We start from the raw sequence: 22,057 nt of genomic DNA on the forward strand, positions 1-22,057 counted from the left end.
AATGGTGTCTTGTGCCATGGCTCTTTCTGAGAAGCGTCACACGAATTGTCATTAGAAAGCAGGTACTGGGTCATCTAGAAGCTGAGATCTGGTGTGTGCATCAGGAAGAGGTTTTATGCCAATGTCTGAGTTTCAGAGGTGCTTCTGGAAACTTGTGTGCCTTCTGAGAGTTGGAGGTTGCCATCTGGATAAAATGGAGGTACTGCTGCTCTTAATCTGGTTTCACAAACCTGCCACCCTGTGACATGGTATTCTGAGAGGGTGGCGTGGAGAGGCTGTTGTCCTGGTGGGCTGGAGCAACTGACCATTCTATATTGTTGTGGAGTGTGACAGTGTGAGTCACTTCTCTGAGCACCCAGCTGTCATCTGTGCTTTTGGGCTGAGAGAATGCAGAACTCAGATGACAGAGGACCTCACCCTAGACAATACCCTCCATTCTGGTGCACTAAGGGAATGGCAGAGCAAAGAGACTGTTGGTTCCTTTGCCTTCCCTGACTTCCCATGGGGTGCATGGGGTTGTCTGTGCGGTGGCTTCTTCCTCTGTGGAGGTGTGCCAGTGGAATTACAGAACGTGGGAGCCAATTCCTTCACTTCTGCTTACATACTAGGAATTATAGCTTGCTTATCCCCCTGGTTTGCCAGGATGGCATCGGAGCGGAGCGGAGTGATGTGGTGGGCAGGGTATCAGGGTTCTGAGACATACAGGGGTTTTTGTCCCCTGTGCTGATATATCAAGGTGACAGTGAAGCTGAAGGTTTGTGCTAAGAATGGTTTCATTTGCTATACTGATGTGATGAGAAGTCTTTCCCTCTCCGGTTGAAATGTTTGGGATTGGGCAGAGTTGGGCTGGAATGCATTGCAGTGCCAGCTTCCTTCCTGCTAGAATGCCAACACAAGGAGTATAATGTTGAGGTACTGTTGCTTTCTCCATCCACCTTTTTCCTGAGTGCTAATTCTCTGATAGACTGTCAGTGACTTACTGAGAGGCAATGGTATTGATGCATCAGTGCAAGCTTGAACCAGACTAATTTGCATTAGTTGCAGGTGCCGGGGCATTGGAGTCTGTGTGGGGCAGGACAGGCTTTACAGGTTATTGAAGTATCCAGCAGGTTTCTGTTGTTTTAGTTTTGTTGTACATCTATTGGTCTCCAGACGTGTTGCCATGCAGCTAAGTCATGCCATCTGTTTCACCTTCTAAGGGTCACATGCCTTTGAATTTCTCCCTGTTAGCTCCTCCTGCAGCCCTTGAATTTCTCACACCTCCTCTTTGGGTAGCAAGCTAAAGAGTCTTTTAGGAATTGTTGGAGTTCTGGTTTCACAACCACTTTCTCATGAAGGTACCACTTCCGTGTGTTTAATGCTCTCTCTTCTGGGGAGAAAGGGACATGGAGGGTCATGTGATAAGAAAAGATTGAATTATATCAATTGTTCTATTACTGGGCATGACTTTTAAGACTGAAATTGATGTCTTAGTCAGCTGGCTTCTATGCCCAATAGTCAGCATAGTGGTGTTTGCTTTCCAAAGATTGTGACTGTAGTGGAAGTTACGTTCCTGATGGCTGATTCACTGCTTGCTGCAATGTGCATATTTGCTTATTAGGGACACCTGTGTAGGAGGGATGTGGAGACCAAAGTGGTGTCAATACTGATACAATAGTGGTGGTTTGTGTTTATTAACTTCCACATGAGAATTTCATTGCCCTCTTCAGGTTTTGGTGGAGACTAATGCCCATCCGTATCTGAGAACGGATGGCCACAAGACTTCTTTGGTCCAGTGACAATTCAGGGACAATGCTCAGAACAAATTTTTCCACAGTTAGTTCTAGTACAATAACCATATAGCTAGCCTGTTAAGGAAGTTCTTGTGGGAAAAACACAGGAAATGTTTTGTCCAGAAGCAGAAACTATGCATGTTTAGTTTCTGGGAATTGGGACAATCACATGCACTTCAAGGACTTTGAGTTCTGGTAGGCCAGGGGATAGTCTGCTAGTGTTCAAGAAGCTTTCAATCATGGTCTTAGGCACCGTTGCCACAGATTCATAATACATACTTGTATAGTTTTTCTTCTTAGATTGACTGTCTGTGGAGGAATTCTGCTGTGCTGTTCTTTCCTTCAGAACCTGCTTCTGAAGCAGAGAAATTTGAAATTCTCCCACTCCCCCAAGTTTTGGGATCTTACAGAATGTTTCTTGATTGGGCCAAATGTACCTGAGTTTGAGTTCCTACTTGAAAGGAACTGGGTTGGAAAATTCAGAACCATCTGAGGTTAGAGCATGGTCATTAAAGCAAAGCTGCTGAATCTCCAGACAAGTACCTTGAAACATCAGATAATTCTAATAGCTAAGAAATTTCTCCCATGACTTTTGTGGAAGGATAATTCCTTTTGGAAAAGCAGACTTACAAGGTAGATCAAATTTACTATATTAAAGGTGGTGAGCCCCTCTTAGTAAGTTTTTCTGCTTTGCGTGCAAATACTGCTGTTGAAAGATAAAAAGACCAAAGAACATAAGCAGCTAACATAATCTTTCATCTGCAACTTTGTTTTAATGACTTTAATCAATCTCTTACTAATAAAGAGTAAAGTAATTGTAATTGCCAGTATTTTGGATAATTTTGTTGTATTTATTGAAATGAATTTAACAAGTATAGCTTGCCTTTTGTCTGTCTCCACTGAAACTATTGTGCTTGCTAATTACTTTGAGATCTTGAAAATTAGATCAATTTGTCAAGATAATGAGTGATTAAACTACAGAAGTCTTGAGTTATTCAGGTATTTTTAAGGCTGAGACTACATGTTGGTGCAATAGTTTCTTACCAAATAGTGATTCCTGTTTTACATAGGATTTCATAAAAATCCATTTGAGGGGATGAATGGATGGACATATTAAATTGCAGGGTTGCTTTTAAAGTAATTTATTAATTTTTCTCTAATTACAGCATTTGACACTCTGTACCAAAGAAATGGTGATGGAGAAGCCAAGTCCCCTGCTTGTAGGGCGGGAGTTTGTGAGGCAGTATTACACTTTGCTAAATAAAGCTCCTGACTTCTTGCACAGGTAACCTTTTTATACGAAATAACTGATGTATTCTTGAATATAAGAAGCAGATTGTATTTTTGGATGAACGTAAAATAAATTTATTGTGTCTAAATTTAAGAACTCTTGGGGTTTTGTGGGGGAGTTGAAAATTATGCCCTGTATCATTTGAAAGGTAGGTAATTACAACTATACTGAAAGCTATCGTTTTATAAACTTGTGTGCTTTATTTGAGAGTGTCATTCTATATAGCTATTCAGGCAGATATATCTACTGTATGTTCATTTGGGTATTTTTTTTACATACGTGGAAATGCAGATGGAGCAAATTGTTCTTGTAAAGTAGAATTCTAGATGAATTTCTTAAAACTGTAGTAAAGTGATGTAGTAAGACACCCCCTGAACTAGGTATAATTCAAGCTTCCAGTGTCCAGCTAGTGCAGGGGTTCATCTGGCTAATGTTAGCTGGACACAACTAGAAAATCCTATTGCTGTCTGAAACTTTCATACCCGCTAAAGACTGCATAACTGAAAGATTACAATAAATATTTTTTGCTAAATTTATTTTATACATTTCATGGCACGGTGTAGTCAGTTTCATTGTCTTCCCCTGTATAGTTAGTTTTTTATCAGTTTATATAGCATTATTCACATGGCAACAAGGTAATGAAATGTTTTAAAAAAAATTCTGCAAAACAACAAAAAAAGAGACTCAACCAGATGTAGTACCAACCAAGAGAGCTAAAATTTATAGTAAACTAAGCTTTATATTGACAGAGAAACTCCCATGAGAAGTACAGTAAAAGCTATTTTATCTGGTATGATGGGGGATGCTAGTTAATTAGGAGGGAGGGAGTTTGGATGCGGGGTTGGAGCACGGGAGGGGCTGTGGAGCGTGGGCTCTGGGAGGGAGTTTTGGGGCAGAGGTTTGGGGCACAGGAAGGGGTGCTGGATGGAGGGGCCGCTCATCTCTGGCGGCGGCTCCCCACAAGTGGTGACCTGTCCTGGGCTCCGGCTGCTCCTTGGCGGAGGCGCGGCAGGTGGCTGTACATGCTACCTCTGCCTGCAGGCGCCGCCCCTGCAGCTCCCATTGGCCGTGGTTCCCAGCCAATGGGCTGGGGAGGGGGCGGTAGCACGCAGAGCCGCCTGATGCTCCTCTGCCTAGGAGCAGCCGGAGTCCGGGACAGGTCACGGCTTGCAGGGAGCCGCCATAGGTGAGCAGCTCCCAGATCCAGCACCCTGCATCCTCTCCTGCACCCAAACTCCCTACCAGAGCCCACGCTCCACACCCCCTACCTTGCCCCAACCGCCTGCCGGCCCCGCACCAACCAGACTATAAACCGGCATTTCAATTAAGATCAGAAATGCCGGTTTATAGAGCTTTCCAGTTGGTGAAGTGTCGGATAAAACAGTTTTTACTGTATTTGTCCGAATCCTTACTAGAGATGAGATAAATGTTGCAAGTCAGGGATCTGTTTCCAATATACTAATGAACGTTAATGGGTCAATACTACCCACCTGCATTCTCCTTTTGCAGTTCCCTCATTGTACAGTTAACTTCATTGTACACTTTTAAATTTGATTAGGTGTTTCTTGCCTTCAGAGACTGTTTCAGTAGTTGTATGGTGATGAGTATATTTCCAAACATAAGAGTCAGCCCTCTCAGCATCATGTTTAAGGTTGAGTGAAAGTTTCTCTTTAGAGACTTCGAGTGTTCTAAAATTCAAATGCCTGAAAATTGCTGTCATTTGAGAGCTTGGGTAGAGTTGGTGGTGCATATCTGGGCTCATTTGGTCAAGAAATTCCCAAGTTACAATTCCCTCAAAATGACCATGTAAAATTTTGATCTTAAGTGTAATGCTTTTTTGCCCAAAGCTGAGAGGGAAGCTATCTGCAATACCTCCCTAAATTAAATCCCTGAACTGCCCCTGAGCTCATCTGCTGTCTAGCTTCAAAACCTAACTGGTACTGTGGGGTGTCCAAAGTTGCTCTGAACAACACATACTTACTATGTAACAGAAGTTGGAGGAAGCATTTCTGTGTAAAGGTAAAATTACAGTGACCTAAACCTCAAAGTCAGGTCAACTTGAAAATTGGTTTGTCAGTTCAGGGGCAGGGATAGATTTTGTTGCAAATGCAGGCTCTGCCTGTCTCTCACCCCTGAGACTGGAGCTGAGAACCAGCAGGTTTCATGCATGGTACAGCAAATACTGCTGGGACCTGGTTGGGGAGTCAATAACTGACAAGCTCAGGGCATGGCACAGATCCACAAATATGATGCCGGGGGGAAGGAGGATACCCTGTGTAGATGAATGGAGGAGCAGTTCATGCCTGCAAGCCTCCTGAGGTGCAGCATTATTACTGTGCACCTCTGGGAGTTTCTGGCATTCTGGAGCTCCTCTGTCCCATGGGGAAGGAGAGCCCTGAGCTCAATATAACATTAGAGCTGGGAAAGTTCACCAGCATGTTGAGTAGCGAGCTTTCCCAAGCAAATGTTACTAGCTTCTGAGGAATCTCTGAATGCAAAGAATGTAAATAGATGCAGTGCTATGTTCCCAGTCTGCAAAGAGTTTCAGTATCTCTGCCTCTGATAGCATAGTCAAGCTGCAGCAAAGCCAAGAATGATCATGGTCTTGTTGGTTTTACTGATGTTGTTCAGAATCTTGCAGACCTCCTGTAACTGATAGTTAGCTGTTTCCTGCTGGTGCTGCTTTAAAGCTATGAGCAGAGGCAAGAACTGTGCTGCCCTCTGGAGAGGAGCTTAGGGGAGGTGCAGTCTATTAGAGGGTCCCACACATGACCATCAGAAGGCTGAGGGGAATGGAGGAGTGGTAGACACCCCTCTTGCTTCCTGTAGCAATAGCTAACAGTAGACCGCTGGTTCCCAAACATTTAACTAACGCAATCCACCAACTGCATTGTGGTTTTATAATCCATAGTCTCCCTCTGCCCAGACACTGCAAGCCTAATCCTGGCCCAGTGTGGCGTGCAGGCCCCAGAGGGGAGGGTAGAGAGAGAGAGAGCCTGCAGTGGTGGCTCCTGTCCTGCAGGACTGGGCCCAGCTCTCTGCTCCAGGCGCTACGACCTGGGTGTTGCAGCATCACTCAAATTTGACCAGGATGCCAGGTCACAATGCCCTGTGTGGGGAGCTGAACCCAGCCACCACTGAGGGGTGAGTGCAGGGCAGGCACACTTTCTAACCCTCCCTGCGAGGCCTCTGCTGTGCACCAGGCCTGGAGAAGAGTTTGCTTATGGCCCCATGACCCATCTAAAACCTTCCTGCCAGCCACTGGTGAGTTGGGACCCACCATTTGGGAAACACTGCGGTAGACAACTTGCAACATCTGACAACATCTGAAGTGAATGTGGGGGAAGCTTGGGATGTTTGGCACCCACTAGGTGGAAATGGACTCCCCAAGCAACTTGCAGGACATCACCCTCTTAGAAGAGGGGATTGAGATTTCTTTTACAGTGGAGTGCAGCGGGGGGTTGGTTTCTTACCTGGTCATCCCTGGTCAGTGAGGCAGCCCCATAAATACTCTTTTGTCTGGTAGTTGCTATACCTTGGCAGTTGGCTCAAGCTGTGCGAGAGCGCTATGGAGCACCACTCTGACACTTTTTTGTGAGGAGCAGCAGCAGTGTTCTGGCACTTGTATTTTAGGCCAGAGATGCATAGCGGTACTTCTTTTTTACGACTGGCTGTTAGGTGTCCAATAAAATTTCCAAGCCCTGTGTGTGGATGGGAGTGAGTGAAGAGAGATTGGTATTCAGAAGTTGGGAGAAGAAGAAGGGAGGCGAAAGGTATAACAAGAGGACCAAGGGTAAGGTGGCAGAAGGAAAGAAAGAAGAGAGGAAATAAACTGAAGACAAGATGGGAAAAGATACACTATGATCTCTTGTAGGTAAGAAAGTGGAGTGAAACCAGAAAATGAAAAGTTACAGCAAAAACAAGAGTGTAGTTAAGTTTACATTTTTCAAGTTATTTCTTATAAATTTGATTTGCACTATTCCAGTTAAATACTGTGCACAGTTGTCCCTTGACGTTCCAGAAGACATGTTTTTTTTAGGGCAAGGGTTTGATGTCACATCTCCTCTTTGGCTCTTAGGCCTACTCCTTGGGCTAGTAGGTGGTGTCAGTTTTTAAAGTCTTGCAGAAAGCTACCCTCTCTAGAGATGTAACTATATAGCTCGAGCTCTGACCACATGTTGCTCTTTAAGCAAGATACTAGGGTCCTTCATTCAAACTCCAGTCAGTCCATGTTCTTATTGGTTGCTGCTTTAGCATTTGCAAAGAAGATTCAGTAGTTTTGATTTTTGGTCTTATAATCTGCAGTTCAACACTTTTCTGGAGTTGGCGCCTGAGTCTTCAAGTTTTTGATCTAGCCCTTCCTCAGCTCTCCAGGTTATCCTGTATGCCACTACATGTTGACAGGCAGCAGGAGCTGTTGACATGGAGGATTCTGTATCAAGGAAGGGCCCTTAACAAACTGGAGTGTCAAGGATAATTAGTCATAAGCCTCCTTGCATATTTTTTTAAATGACCTTCTGGTACTGCCAACACATCAGGCTTAATGAACTCCTGGGAGTGATCCAGGATTTTCAGCAGCTAGTGTCCCTTACAACAGGTGGTATTCTGAGTACAGATTGCACCTTTGAGCACTTGGTGAAAATGCTGGACTGTCTCCCCTCAGCTGTTGCTCTGAACTGGCATGGTTCTGCAGGGCAACAGAACCACTTTAAGATATTGTAGAGATCTCTAACCACAAGCTAACCTGGTTTTCTTAGCTTGGGACACTTGGATGTGGCCTCTTGTTGAGGACAGTAGTGTCTGTCAGAGTTCCCCTTGAAGCATTTTTGTGTTTTAAGGGCTTGACCGTGTTTGACATCCATCTGAAGGAATTGTAATGGTTCCACAGTGACTAGAGAGGAGTTTGACAACTAGCATTGACAATCTTTTTTTCTTTCCAGTAAAAGCTTCAGGGCAGCCCCAGAGATCCTTGTCAGTAGGCATTCTTAGAAACTCAGCCAGTAGTCCAGCTTCTTCAGGATCTAGGAGTGCTACTCCAGATAGCTTTGTTGCTTATGTAGTTTGAATGGGAGTTTCATCCCAGATGAACCTCAGAAGCTATAGCACCAGCAAAGCTTTAGTGATCTGTTATGGATAGAAATTGTAGATTTGTGCACGTGGGAGCTAAACATTTATTCCCCTGGTGGAGCTGTAACTTATAGTTGGAAGCCATATCTTGGATGGGATCAGTAGCTCTGAATGATCAGCAGATCTGCCCCTTAGTGGGCTCTTTACTCAGCATGTTCAGGGGACTGCAAGGCCAGGATCTGGGGGAATTGCATAGTTCCACATGAACAAGAAATTTACATCTCCCATGACTTCACCTGATGAGGAGGTTGAGCTACTTGTTAATGGAGGGTTATAATTTAGATCTGCTTGGGAAGTTTTGCATGATTAGCTCATCTCTGTAGCTACCCTTGGAATTGGGAGTTCGGCATAATGAGGTGCTCTAATCTGCTGTGCAGGTGCTTGTGTGTCCATTGTACATCCTTTGTTCATCTTTAAGTACGTAAGAGTTTTATTGTCTTAATTTCAAATTTAGAATAGCTCATTTCTCACTCCTGAAAACAATTTACTAGAGTGTTCTGAGGCTTCTAAAGTATGTAGTTTTAGAGCACATTTATTAAGGTACAGCCCTTGAACTGGTCTGCAGCTACTTCAGAAGGTCAAATCTTAAGCGTTAAAGAACTTTTTTTGTGTGATTTTACTGGTGGCATTATTTTCAGGAGTGAAAATCCAGCATAATTATTTCCAGAAAAACAGGTAGTTTTTCTTGAACCTTAGATATGCATGAATAGTGTCTTATCAGTGTATTCGGTGTATGCCGGTGAGAAATACTGGATAATAGAAGAATAACATAAAGTAGTAGTGGGGAAAGTGCTAACCTAGTGGAGCAGCAATAGCAACTCATAGGTAAGATGTGTTTCTCTCAATACTTAATGCAAAGATTCAATCTGTTTTGCATGGCGAATAATACTCTGTCTCTTGTCCAAATCCATATAAAATAATGTGACAGATTTACTGGAAAGGAATCAAGAAAATTCTGTCTTCAGTTCACAAGGTTAAAAATGCTTCTTTAAAGCTGACATTTCTGAGTCTCATCTTTCTGACCCCTCTAGGTTAAAGTCTGAAGCTGGTAGGAAAGCAGAAATTTGCACACAGTGTGGGTTAGGGTGTCTCTGGGGAGCATATTTCTTACCGGTGAACAAAAATTCTAATAACTTTTTCAAATGAAAACTAATGTGCAGCAGTAACTCCTGGGTGGATAAAACGCTCCAATGTTTGGAAGACTAATTGAAATTAACTTTGTAAATTATGTCCTGCAATAAACTGACCCAATCCAACTCGCAGCAGAAGAAAGTTAGTGTTTTGAAGTGTGGGTGGAGGGTATGTAATGCTAAATTCTGTAACTTTCCATCCTCTTTTTATATTGGGTGTGCCATATGTAGATTGTCACTATTTAATTTGGTTTAAAAATATATATAAGGGGGATTGAAATTCAGTTACTGTATCCCTTTCGGTGGCTACGTTGCTATCCAATGGCATTCCGTTAATATATCTTCTTGCAAATACACCATTGTGACATACTTATCACTGGAAAACGCACACATTCGCTAATGTAGACTCAGTTTTCACTCGTCCAGTTAGCAATGTAACTTCCAAAATTAATACTGTTAAAGTATGCATTTGGAGTAAATCAGTGCTGACTAATTGCTGAAACTGAAAGATCATAAACCGGTGAAGTTTGAAATGATTAAGATGATACATATCTCTACAAAATTGTAGAAGAAATGTATATTGCATTTGATAAATTATGCGGTCATGGAATTAAAGACTACTGGAATGCATATGCAGAAGGGAATGGAATTAAGATTGTACAAACAACCTTAATTTGGAATTTGATTTGAGTGGTTTTTGTTTAATTTGTAGAAAAAATTAAGCAGTTCTGTACAATTCGGGTGAGTTAAGCAGAACTAAAATGGAAACATTACATTACATCCTGTTACGGTTGTGCAGTACATTGTTAACTGAAACATTAACTGACTTCTCCAGTTTTCTGTATTTCAATGACCCAAATGAACATAAAATTTAAGTTCTATCTTGGGGTGGAAATAGTTCTTGTATTTCAGTTATAACTAGGGAAGAACAAGGTGATTGAACTAAAACTGGTCCATCTCCCTTGAATGGATACTCAGATTTGGTTTTTGGTCAGTTGACTTCTATTCCCCTGCCATGTTTTTCGGTTGGATCTCGGCCTACATCTTTTTGAGCTGCTTGGAATATTGAGTCCTTTAAACCTTCCATTATCAAGGTTTCTGAATTTTGCAATGCATTTCTGGGGAAGCTGAAGGGCAAAATTGCAACCAAATGTTTCAATGCAGATTTAACTTGGCCAACCTGTTTGTACAGACTGAAGCAATGAAAGATTGGTTCTTCCTGCCCAGCAGCTTTGAAGGATAATACCTACTTATATCATGTTGTGATAAAGATCTAGTAAGGATAGATATAAAAGGTGTTACCCGTATAGCCTGAAATCTTAACTGGGCCCTCTCTAACACAATCACTGAGATGCACTAATTGGGCATACTTCAAGCTCAAATGAGAATAGGACCTAACCACAATTATTAAAAAACAACAACAACAAAAACCAGTATGGTCGGGCTCATTAGAACCACAGTAGTCGTTGTAAATAAGATGGAGGGTCTAGAAAGTAGGTCTTGTTCCTCCAGTGCTCAGGAGTTATAGAAGCAGCTGAATGCACAAATGGCAGCATTTCCACAGAAACGAATTTAAAAACAAACAAAAAAACCAAGAACATGCTTAACACTACTACACTGGACTTAAACACATGGTGTCTTTGACTTTGAAACTGGATTATTTTATTGTCAGAAGCCTAAACTTGAAGCTTCAATGTTTTTGCAGGTTTTATGGCAGGAATTCCTCTTATGTCCATGGTGGACTGGATGCCAGTGGGAAGCCCCAGGAAGCAGTGTATGGCCAAGCTGTATGTATCTAAATCAATTATAGTCTTCATTTTAAGACTAGTAACCATGATACTAATGTCTTAACCAATCAGTTTTGTTTTTTCTTGTATTATGCTTTTCTTGTCCAATAGGCAAGCTATTACAGATCAGCTACCGCCTCTCTCTCTCATGTACTGTATAATGGCATGAGCTTAAATCCATACTTGTCTGAATTGTTTTGGCTGACCTTTATTACCAATCCTCTGTTTACCGTATGCATTTTGGGACGTGGCTGTTACCACTGTAGGTAAATGGGTGAGCTATCTTCATCTTTCACACAGGTATGTTGATGTGGGAGGTTAGGGATTCACAAAATTCCCTACCTGGAAAACTGGCTTGTTTGAGCCCATGCCTTCCAGGAAGCTTTGGGGATCTGTAGACTGATATTCAGTTACCTTGATTTGATGGGTAAAAGAGCTGTCCGACACACTCCCAGATGGCCTTGCTTGGAGCTCTTATTCTGTCAGACTTGGGATCTCTGAATCAGATTCTATTCCCGATCCCTCCAGCAGTGTCTGCTATAATCTGTTTTTGTGGGAGGAGGGTTTGAAGTGCCTAACTTCTCCTGCCTCATCCAGGTAAGTAACCTCTCATTCGGTGGCTGGACAAATCCCACACCATGAAGGGGTTCCCTGTTCATCAAGGATGCCAGCCTCCATACAGGAGTTTCTAATTAATGATTCATCCATTCAGGGAACGCTGTCCTCTTTCAGAGAAAGCTCCACGTCAACATCTTGGCACTCGGGACCATCGGGCTGGCTTGAGTCTCCTCCCCGCCAGATACCAATCAAGTCAGACAAGGTGGCCTCGGTGGTCTTTTAAAATCATGTTGGGAACCCAGACCGATCATTCCAGAAGGAATCACATATTTTCTTTCGTGGGCAGAGAGAGACCTGAGTTCTTGCAAAGCCATACATGTGTGTGATCTCCCAAACAGACTGGTTCCACTAGAAACTCCTGTCTTGGGGAATGGTTCACCACTACCCTCTGCAGGAGCCCTTCAGCAAAGTACCTTCCTGATCCCCATCTCTCTTGATGGACTTCTTCATAGCAAGTGGCAGAGCCCCAGTTCCCAGATATTGTACCCAATACCTGGGTTCAGGGTGCTTTCTCCAGATCATTGATGGGGAAGATAGTTTATGCTTTCCCTCTTTTCCCCTGGTGTGGTCAGTTCTGCAAAAAGTCAAAAGGATTTTATGCTTTCAGACTTCCTTATTCCTAGGGTGGCAAAGACGTACTTGGTTTGTCGACCACCTCTCCACTAAGTTCGGCCAGTGATTACCAGGGAAAGTATATTCCAGAGATTCTTCTCCCCTCTCCCTCAAACTCCCTCCTTTCACAACTAGCGATTTCTGACCAGACCTTCTCTGTTTCCATGAAGAATAACTTTTTGTGCTTGTTAGAGGGTGGCTTCTTTTTACCTTTTGCTGCAGATTCTGTCATCCTTGTGAAGAAAATCACTATCCCCTCCATACTGGCTTTCTTCCAAGATGGGTTTGAGAGGGTGCTCTAGCTCTTTTGATGTTCAGGCACCCATCCTTAGGCTTCCCCACTGTCTTCTACCAGGGTCCTTAAAGTAAGACCCTGCTTTTTACTAGGGCTGTCAAACTATTAAAAAAATTAATTGCGAGATTAAAAAAAGTCACAATTAATCGCACTATAAACAATAATAGAATACCATTTATTTAAATATTCTTGGTGTGTGTGTATGGAGGACGGCTGTCTCTTTAAACAAAGCACTCAGGACTCTGAACGCTTTTTCAGCCAGCAGCAGGTGCTGTTGGCAGCACTCACGTCTCCCCTGTCCCCCAACCCTAGCTCTGTGGTGACCGGGTACATGGGTTGAGGGAGGGAGACACCCCAACATCAGCCCTCCCTGCCCCCACTCTGTGCAGCAGACAGGAGGCAGGCTCCTGGTCTGGAGCAGCGTGGCTAGGGGTGACTACGTGGCAGGGAGAAGAGGCAGGAGCAGCAGTGGAACAGGGCAGCAGGAGAAGGGGCACTCCTGCCCTGGGGGCACGCAGCAGTGCCCATCAAGCATGGTGCCTCCTGGGCGTGATTAACGTTCGTTTAATTCAAGACAAATTAACTTTTTTTTAATTGCATGTTAACTGCAATTAATTGATAACTCTAATTATTTTTTATTACAAATATTTGCACTGTGTAAAGAAAAGATAGTTATAACAAATAATACAAATTGAGCATTGTACACTTCGTATTCTGTGTAACTGAAATCAATATTTTTGAAAATGTAGAATAACATCCAAAATATTTATAATTTTAAATTGGTATTCTGTTTAACAGTGTGATTAAAACTGATTAATCACAGGTAATTATTTTCATCTAGATAATTTGTTTTGCATTACTCTCTCATGTTGACTACTTTTTACCCCTTGTCTAAACTGCATGCAAACAGTCCTGTCATGGAAAGTGGCTGTTATTTAGCCTAGAAGGTTGGGACTTGCACAGTGGTGTAATCTCTTCCTATTTCATATCTCAAGAAGAAATGTGCCCAAGTTTTATTCCCAAGACAGTCAGTGATTTTCCTTGCTAGCCAGGATATTTGACTCTAACATCTGTCCCAAGGCCAGAGTAGAGGTAGGTGGCATTCCTTGGACAGTTGTTCAGTACTTGAGATCTACTTATCCACAAGCAAACGTCCTTGTGCTTTTTCAGAGGGGAGGAGTTGTCAAAATAACTCTTCCCTGCTGAATCAGGCCCTTCATCTGGCATTGCTTCTCTGCTGATCTCTCCTGCCCATAGAACCTTCATGATTCTTTTGAGTGGTGACCACATCCTAGGCAAAGTACCGCAAGGCCTCTGTGGACAGGCTCTGGTGGGCTGCTTTCTGGTGCTCAGATTGTACCTTCCTGAGGCCCTACTGGAAGGATTTGCTTGCATCAGCTGATGCAGCCCTTGAAAGCATCCTTCTGCAGCAGTTTTTAGTGCTATTGCCTTGTGAAGGAGGCCGGTATACTCCACAGTGCTCTGAACAGCCTTCCCTGCCCCTTCACCTCTCCTTTTCTTAGCCAGTCTTAGCTTCTCACTAGTTTCTTCTTCCCTTCCTGGTCACTGCTAGTCAGATCCTTTCATCCATACAGGTGGTGGCTATGCATCGGTAAAGAGTGTAGTGGAGACAGGACTCTGGCATTTGTACCATTATCGCATCTCTTGAGGCAGGTGATGTTAAAACACCAGAGTCCTGTCTCCACTACACCCTTCACCATTGATATCACTGGTGGAGCAGCTACAGTGATGAACTACAGTTCTTAAATTGTCATTGTAAATGAGGCCAGGACTTGTGGACTCTCGAAACTATTTAGCATTGTCTTCATTCGTGCTTAATTAACACTACTGCAGCTGCACCTGTTGGCTACAGATACAGTATGTGCTCATGTGATCTTTCATACTTTATCAGTGATCGTCTTAAAATGCTGTCAGTGTACCTGTGAGTTTCAGGTGCGGTGGTGGTGGTGGGGAGAATTTGTTCAACCAGTCAGTAACCGGGTATTTATGTGTAGCTTCATCCTGCACACCTCAGTCTGCCTGATCTCTTGCTCTCCAGGTTTAACAGTTTCGGACAGTGCAGAAGTAATTCTCCTCTGAATAGAGTTACTGCATAGGTTGGTACATCATTGTTTGTTCTGCTTTGTGAAGCATTCATCAATTGCTATAGACGGGAGGGATATTATGTTGTGTTCTAGTCTGCCTGTTAAGAATTTCCAGAAGTACGGCCTAGGCTTGCTGACCCTGGGCCTCACCTTGCCAGGTGCCATGCATAGTAGCTTTTACTGGCAATGTATACCCACTTTCATCATCAGTAATAGTTACAATGTAAAGTTTGGAGGATGAAGGCAGTGCCAAACCTTCTGTTATCTTCCATATCATCTTCTACTGTGTGATTGAAATCCCTTAAGAATGGCCAAGTGGACTGGTAATAAGGAAAAGTGTAAATTATTAAATGTCTTGACTCCATTGGCTGTCACTGGAGATTGTTGATACTTAATGTTACAGGGTTCGAAATTGTTAGCAGAGAAGTCAGGGAGAGGATCAAGAGCTCAGTTAAGTCCACAGTTTCTAATCCTTAAGGGCAGCGTGCTATCCTGGGGCAAAGTTGCTCCATAAAATTACTATCTCCATGGAATGCCGTTCATCACAGGCAGTGTCTAACTCTGCCATATTTGGCAATCATGCTGTACAGAATGACTGTTAGGGGAAACTCTAAGGACAAGTGCAACAGAGGTGAGGTGTTGCCCTGGTGTTTCTAAAAATGTGTGCATATATGCCATCATTGAAAGGAAAATGAGATTGAGGGACTGAGAATCAACAGAGCTTTGTGAGAAGAATAGGTCAAGCAAGCTATTGACATGCATGTATAATACTAAACCTGGATGCTACGACAGAGCTATCAAAATTTATATGGAGGCATATCAGTCCCATACTTCATATCTTTGGAAACTATCCCCACAGCTGTATTAGTTTTAAGCCATGTTAAGAGGGGGTAGCCTAATATTGCTAATAATTCAAAATTAGACTGTTCTTTGCTATTGGATGTGTAATTATGGAAGTGAAGTAGGTATCCTAAAAATTACACTGACAGTTAATTCTTCTTTGCAGCTGGTCTTTGTAAATCTGTTATAATATTAACTGTAGCAAGTTGTGTTGCTGTTTTGCTTTCCTAAAGGGATAGTTATTGCATTAAGTATGTTAGTGACTTCAGTGAAAACATATATTTCTGGGAGGGGAACTGGTGTTTTGCTGGAAGTATTTAGCAGTGTGCTAGGTCTCTGCAATTCAGACATACACCATTATGCAGGACTTTGACATCACCCACGTTTAGCTGACATTCGAATTATAAATATTAAGTACAAAATGTCTGTGTATGTATCTGCTGGCCAAAGAGCTAATGCAGGATTGACTCAAGTGTTTCTGTACGCTTCTGGAATGTCTTGTCAGGTTCTAGATTTTCTCGTAGGCTTTGTGGCTATGCTATTTTGGTTATTAAACATTTAAGTAAAACCTGAGAAAATAAGCGCGCGCTCTCTCTCTCTCTCTCCCCCTCCCGTCCCATTCCCACCTTCCTGGGGGAACGTCGGTTGACTTGACAATCCCAACTCTGAGTGCTGTTCTGAGGCAGTGTGTGGTCACTTTCTTTTTTTTGTCTAGTACTTTCACACTCCTGGGTAGGAGAACTATGTAATTACAAAGATGTCATATAGTACACGGGGGGTCCTGGGTAGAATTTACGGTATTCAGATACTTGTGTTATGGGACTTGTACAAATACCTTGGAAGAGTGATGGGGTTTCTTTTTTTCTTCAAACAAATGAATCATTTGACTCACTGGTTGGCCTTGGAAAGTGAAAATCTTATCTACTGCCTTTAGCAACTTAGCTGGAAAATTAGGTAAAAATGAGCTTTACCAGAGCTTTTTGATTCACAGCTAACTCTGCTGGAGAACGTGGGTATAGCTTTTTTTTTAAGCTGTAGCCTCTGTTTCAGCCAATAGCATTTAGTAAGTTCCCTTATCTCCTTTTGAGTTGGAAGGGAGTGGTTAGCTCAGGATCAAATAATTAATATAATTTGTCATATGAGCTCTGTTTAAATTCTAGTTACAGTTAGTTTTAAAGTTAGATCTTTATTTTTATTTCCAGGAGATTCATAAGAAGGTGATGTCCCTACAGTTCAGTGAATGTCACACTAAGATTCGTCATGTTGATGCACATGCAACCTTGAGTGACGGTGTAGTCGTGCAGGTCATGGGGGAACTGTCTAACAATGGGCAACCAATGAGGAAGTTTATGCAAACCTTTGTTCTGGCTCCAGAAGTAAGTATGTACTGGAACGTGATTGCCTTGAACTTTATGAAGACTTGAGACCTTGGGGTTTTTTTGCCTTCCTCTACAGCCTGGGGCAAAAGTTCACTTGCAAGTTTAAACTCATGTAAATGATGGATTCTCTGTAACTTGAAGTCTATCAGTCATATTTCGAGGACTTCAGTAACTCAGCCAGAGGTTACAGGAGTGGATGGGTGGGTTCTGTGGCCTGCAATGTGCAGGAGGTCAGTAGATGATCATGATGGTCCCTTCTGACCTTAAAGTCTTTGAATCTGTGACAGAAACCTGGCCTGTCGGTAGGATCTGGCCCACTAGATTGTAGGTAGTACTTCATATGGCCTTGACTTTTATAGAGTTAGCCCACAGACCATAATTAAATGTAATTTGTCCCTTTCACAAAATGAGTTTGACACCCTTGACTTAATCTTATTCAACTCCTCCTGTAGTGTTGGGGTAATGCAAAGCCACCATAGACAAACACAGATATTTGGTTTAAGCAACACAGGTCATGACTTACATGATACTTATATAAAAGAATGCAGTACAAAAAAGAATAGTTTCCTATTCCCAATGCTTGTATTCCTTTTTATTACAAACCTTTATTAGATTCTTTGAACTCTGCTGCTGTGTAAAACTTACCTGTTTTGAGTAGCTCCTTTAACTTGTACATTTTTTTTCTAAGTAGAAGCACAAATAAATGCCTCAATTTTAAAATGGCAAAAGGTCAAATAGCTTTTTTGGAAAGAAGTCTCACAAATGAGTATCCATGAAATAAATGAATTTTTATATTCAGTAATTAAAAAGCATAGTGTTACTGTCAATATAAACACTCAGGATTTATCTTAATGCTTGAAGTTTTTTGACTGATACTTTGGTCGCAGCTATAGGATTTGGTTATTTGTGTACTTAAGAAAAATAGCCACGTACAAACCTGCGTTAATGAGATGGGTAGACATCAAAGGTTATCTTAAAAGTACTGAACTTTATGTAGTTGGCGCTCGTATTGTGATGGTAACTGCACTAGAAACGTGGATCTGAAGTAAGGAGTGATGTTACAAAGCTTACGGATCTAGTCAGTCAGCAGTAAAGACCACTCATCCATCTGTTCAAGTAACTTATAAATGTGTATGCTTTTCACTTCCATAGGGATCTGTTCCAAATAAGTTCTATGTCCATAACGATATATTCCGCTATGAAGATGAAGTATTTGGAGACTCTGAGGCTGAACTTGATGAAGGTGAGAACTTAATTTCTGTGTGCCTTGGGTTCATTTATACTTCTCTTCATTTTCCTTGGCAAATAGCCTCTTGAGTTTCACATGTCTCTAGACAAATAAGTGCTCTTATATTCTCTTCTATATATTGTACATAATTTTTGTTAGAGTTGGAGTCTTAGGGTTCAGAGTAGCAGCCGTGTTAGTCTGTATTCATGTACTCACAAAAGCTTATGCTCAAATAAATTTGTTAGTTTGTAAGGTGCCACAAGTACTCCTTTTCTTTTAGTCTTAGGGTTATAATTTTGCTCCTGTGATATGCAGAATGTCTTTTGTAGGACCCAGTATAGATACAGTTTACGTATTGATGGTTACACTCTTACATCTGGCAGAAGCTTAATTAAGAATGGAAACGAAATGAGCAACAGTGAACTTGGAAATTAAAGTATCACTTCAACTTTGGAAGTTAAAAGTTGTTTGGAAGTTAAAAGTTGTTGTTTTAACCCTGTTTGTCAAAAGCCATGTCAGTTAAGCAAGTCAAAGTTTAATTGTACATTTTACTCAGCACTGTGACCTTAGCCCTGAAGCTGGATCAGATGTTTGAGTGCTAGAGGACAGTCCTCCACTCATTTAAATGTTCAGCCTTCCACAAAGTATGAATTTTCTGTTTGATAATATCCAACAGGGATTTGCAGGGATGGTTTCCTGAATGAGCACCTCTGCTCACTTACCAATTTAATGGGCAATTAAGAGTAGACGCGCCATGTGTCAAGAGCACATGCTAACCTCGATGCTGTGACCATTGGAGCCACTCACTTTCTCTTTTGTGGACCCAAATATTTCATGCCTATCTATAGAAATAGTGGTACCCCTTGAGCACTCTCAGCTCTTTCCAGCTGTTAAAGGCCAGATCAGAGCTCCCTGTCTCATCATTGGCCAAATTTTTAAATCACTTTAAACAAGTGATCAACTAATGGGTATAGTCAGTGTTAAATGTGTAGTTTTATTTCATTCACAGTAGCTGATTGAGGTACAGCATTTCTCATCTCATTTTTGTAGCTAATTGCTTTGATTCTGTGACCTACTGGAGAAGTCCAGGTTCAACTTGTGTGCCTCTTGCTTTGGCAAGACTTCCACTTCATACAAACCTACTTTGTGCTTTATATGGATGCATGGTGAACATTATTTAGGGAGATTCACAACCTGTGTAGCCTTTACTCATGTCTAGAAAGACTGCTGGCTCTCTCCCTCTCTTTCTGAGGAGCCTTAGAAGGCAACTTGGACCGGACTAGAGAGTGTAAATATATCCATTCTTGGACCCTCCTTGGCTGCCAGCTTTAGGGTCAAGTTGAAGGCTGCGTCATAGTGGACAAAGACATCCAAGAAACCCAGCCAGTCTGGAGATCTGTTGGGTGTGAAGCCATCTGCTTCCCCTCTTGTATTGAGAAAGGTGTAGAAAAAACTATTTCCCCCCTTCCTTCTGCAGTTTTGGTGGCAAAATATTACCTAGGAGTGCCAGTGAAATCCAAATACCTAGAGCTTGCCTGAATATGAAGTTGTAGTTTTTAAATGAGGTTTTTTATCTGATTTTTGAGCTAAATTGCTGTAAAAGGAGGCATAGACCTTTTTAATTTTTATTTAAATCAGACTTGTTCTGGTTTAGGTTTAAGTCCATTAAGGTCAGGCTTAAGCTCAACTGAAATCAGCCACCTCTTAAATCAAAATAAAAATGTGCACTCAGGGCTTTGCGCCAGTCTAACCAACCTGGAAATCAGTGCAAGTTTGTGTGTAGACAAACCCTGGTTCATGCTACTTACAAAATGTTCCCAAAGGATAAGGTGGTTTGGAAAGTCCATCTCGACCAGTCGTTCTCTTTTTCTGAATTAGGAGTTGTTTGTTTTTCTTGGTACTGTTACTTGCAGGTAAATTGTTTAATCTCCCACATATATAAAGGTGTTTGTTGTAAAACAAAACACTCGGCCTGATATTGCAGCACTGTTGTCTCCTCTTTGGAAATGTAAAGGTGAAAAGCATCCCTGGAGAGCTTAAGTGTCCTGCCCTTTTCTGTGTTAAATGTCTTGCTTACAGTGGTGAAGCACGACTTTTAGCTCCCTTATTACACATCTTGGTTTTGTGTTTGTGTCCATTGTTTTGTGCCAGGAAACTGATTTTCACTAAGGAAATGATATCGACTTGTTGAATCTATACTCTCTCCAGCGAGCAGAATTGAATGTGCTCTAAAAAGTGCTTGACATTTCCTTGAACATTGATCACAAGTCTTGTTTTGTCTGTCAGAATCGGAAGAAGAGGTTGAAGAGGAGCAGGAAGAAAGACAGCCATCCCCTGAGCAAGTGCAAGAGAATACAAGCAGTACATACTATGAAAGCCACCCTGTAACGTAAGAAGTCTGTGCTAAACAGTAGAAAACAATCGCTTTGGCTGCTTAGTCCTAAATACAGTTAATTCCCTAAAATATCTGTTTTACCAAACTAATGCACATATGGCCCTAATATGCCAGAAACTGTGTGTGCTGAACTTTGTTTAGATGAAATATGTATGTTTGTGGGATATTGTAACTCATTATTTTTAGTCTTATCTCTGGTCTGTAAGTGTGAAGAGACAAATGTGAACATAAATAGAGATTAAATTCCCAATCAGTATGTGTTGACACCTTAAGCCATTCCCTTAGTTGTAATCCACCGTTTTATTACACAAATATCTACTATGTATTACGGTAGCACGGGAGGCCTGGCCCGCTGAAATCAGTGTCCCATTGTACAGATATACAGTAAGTGTGTGCTTTTCCTAACCATTTTAAAATTTAAATAAGACAGACAAAAGGTGGAAGAAGAGAAGCATTATTCCTGCTTTATAAATCAGGCAGGCAAAAGGATTGAGCACAAGATTTTCAGATTTAGGCACCAAAATATCTGGCTGGTTTCTCAGAAGAGCTCAGGTGCTGGATGCTGTGCTCTTTTGAAAAATCTCCCTAAGCGTGTCATTGAGGGCTGGGCATTTATGAAAATGCCTTTATTTGGTTGCGTAAGTGACAGGAATCTCTCTTCTGGAAATCTGGCTGTAAGTGACTGGCCCAAGGTTATGTTGGGAAACATGACACTGCTGAGAATTGAACTCGGAGCCTAGTCTACTGCCTTACCCACAAGACTATTTTAAATGTTTCTTTAGACTAAATTAGGCCCTTAGTGCCACCTTTGCAAATATTTCTGTCTTCATGGGGGCTTGCACAGGTGTAACTGGCTGGAATTTAGCAAACAATTCTGTTCCTGTTCAATAAGGAAACTTCACTTTCTCAACTGTTGGCTCTTACAGAGCTAATGGGAGTGGAAAACAGTAAATTTATTTGAGGACTTCTCTTTTACACTAGGCAGAAAAATAAGATGCTGGTTTTTTGTCTCTAGAATAGAATTATGCGTAAGGTTTTCGTTTGGTAACTAGCTTTTTTTCAACACACTCTCAAATGAGATGGGAACTATAAATTTGCATGTGTACAGTCAACACAGGCACTATTCACAGCCCTAGTTTGCTGGTTCTCATCTTGTCAGAAATGCCTCTTGCCATTTTTAAGTGGCAGTTCTCCAGCTTTTCAAGTTCATTCCCTGAAAGTGATACATGCATAATGTGGGCTTGATAATATTCACATTATAGCTAATGGTAAAATTCACCTTGATTTTAATAAAACTACAATATGGCTTTGTGTGCAACTAAAGGTGGGGCAAAAATAGTCTCTGCCTATACTGTCCATGTACAGGCTGTCATGGTAGGAAGCTGAAAGCCTATTTGGAAAAAAAAAAATCCGCATTGCATGTTAGCAAAGCTTTATCGTAAGAGCCTTGTACTTTACGTTGAACAAAATGCCTCTAA

The 22,057-nt window shown here is 41.8% G+C and overlaps 1 protein-coding gene across 2 annotated transcripts in view; it reads left to right on the forward strand.

Moving 5' to 3' along the window:
• Positions 1 to 22,057, forward strand: part of G3BP2 (G3BP stress granule assembly factor 2) — a 49,824-nt gene that overhangs the window by 12,673 nt on the left and 15,094 nt on the right. For both annotated transcript variants that reach the window (XM_084626209.1, XM_084626210.1), the window contains exons 2-6: positions 2,939 to 3,057; positions 11,026 to 11,107; positions 16,780 to 16,953; positions 18,109 to 18,199; positions 20,471 to 20,573. In XM_084626209.1, the coding sequence (XP_084482335.1) occupies positions 2,963 to 3,057; positions 11,026 to 11,107; positions 16,780 to 16,953; positions 18,109 to 18,199; positions 20,471 to 20,573 (545 nt within the window). In that variant the 5' untranslated portion in view covers positions 2,939 to 2,962. The remainder of the gene's footprint in view (positions 1 to 2,938; positions 3,058 to 11,025; positions 11,108 to 16,779; positions 16,954 to 18,108; positions 18,200 to 20,470; positions 20,574 to 22,057) is intronic.

The sequence above is a fragment of the Lepidochelys olivacea genome (assembly GCF_965140295.1).
Source record: "Lepidochelys olivacea isolate rLepOli2 genome assembly, chromosome: 4".
Taxonomy (NCBI): Eukaryota; Metazoa; Chordata; order Testudines; family Cheloniidae; genus Lepidochelys; species Lepidochelys olivacea.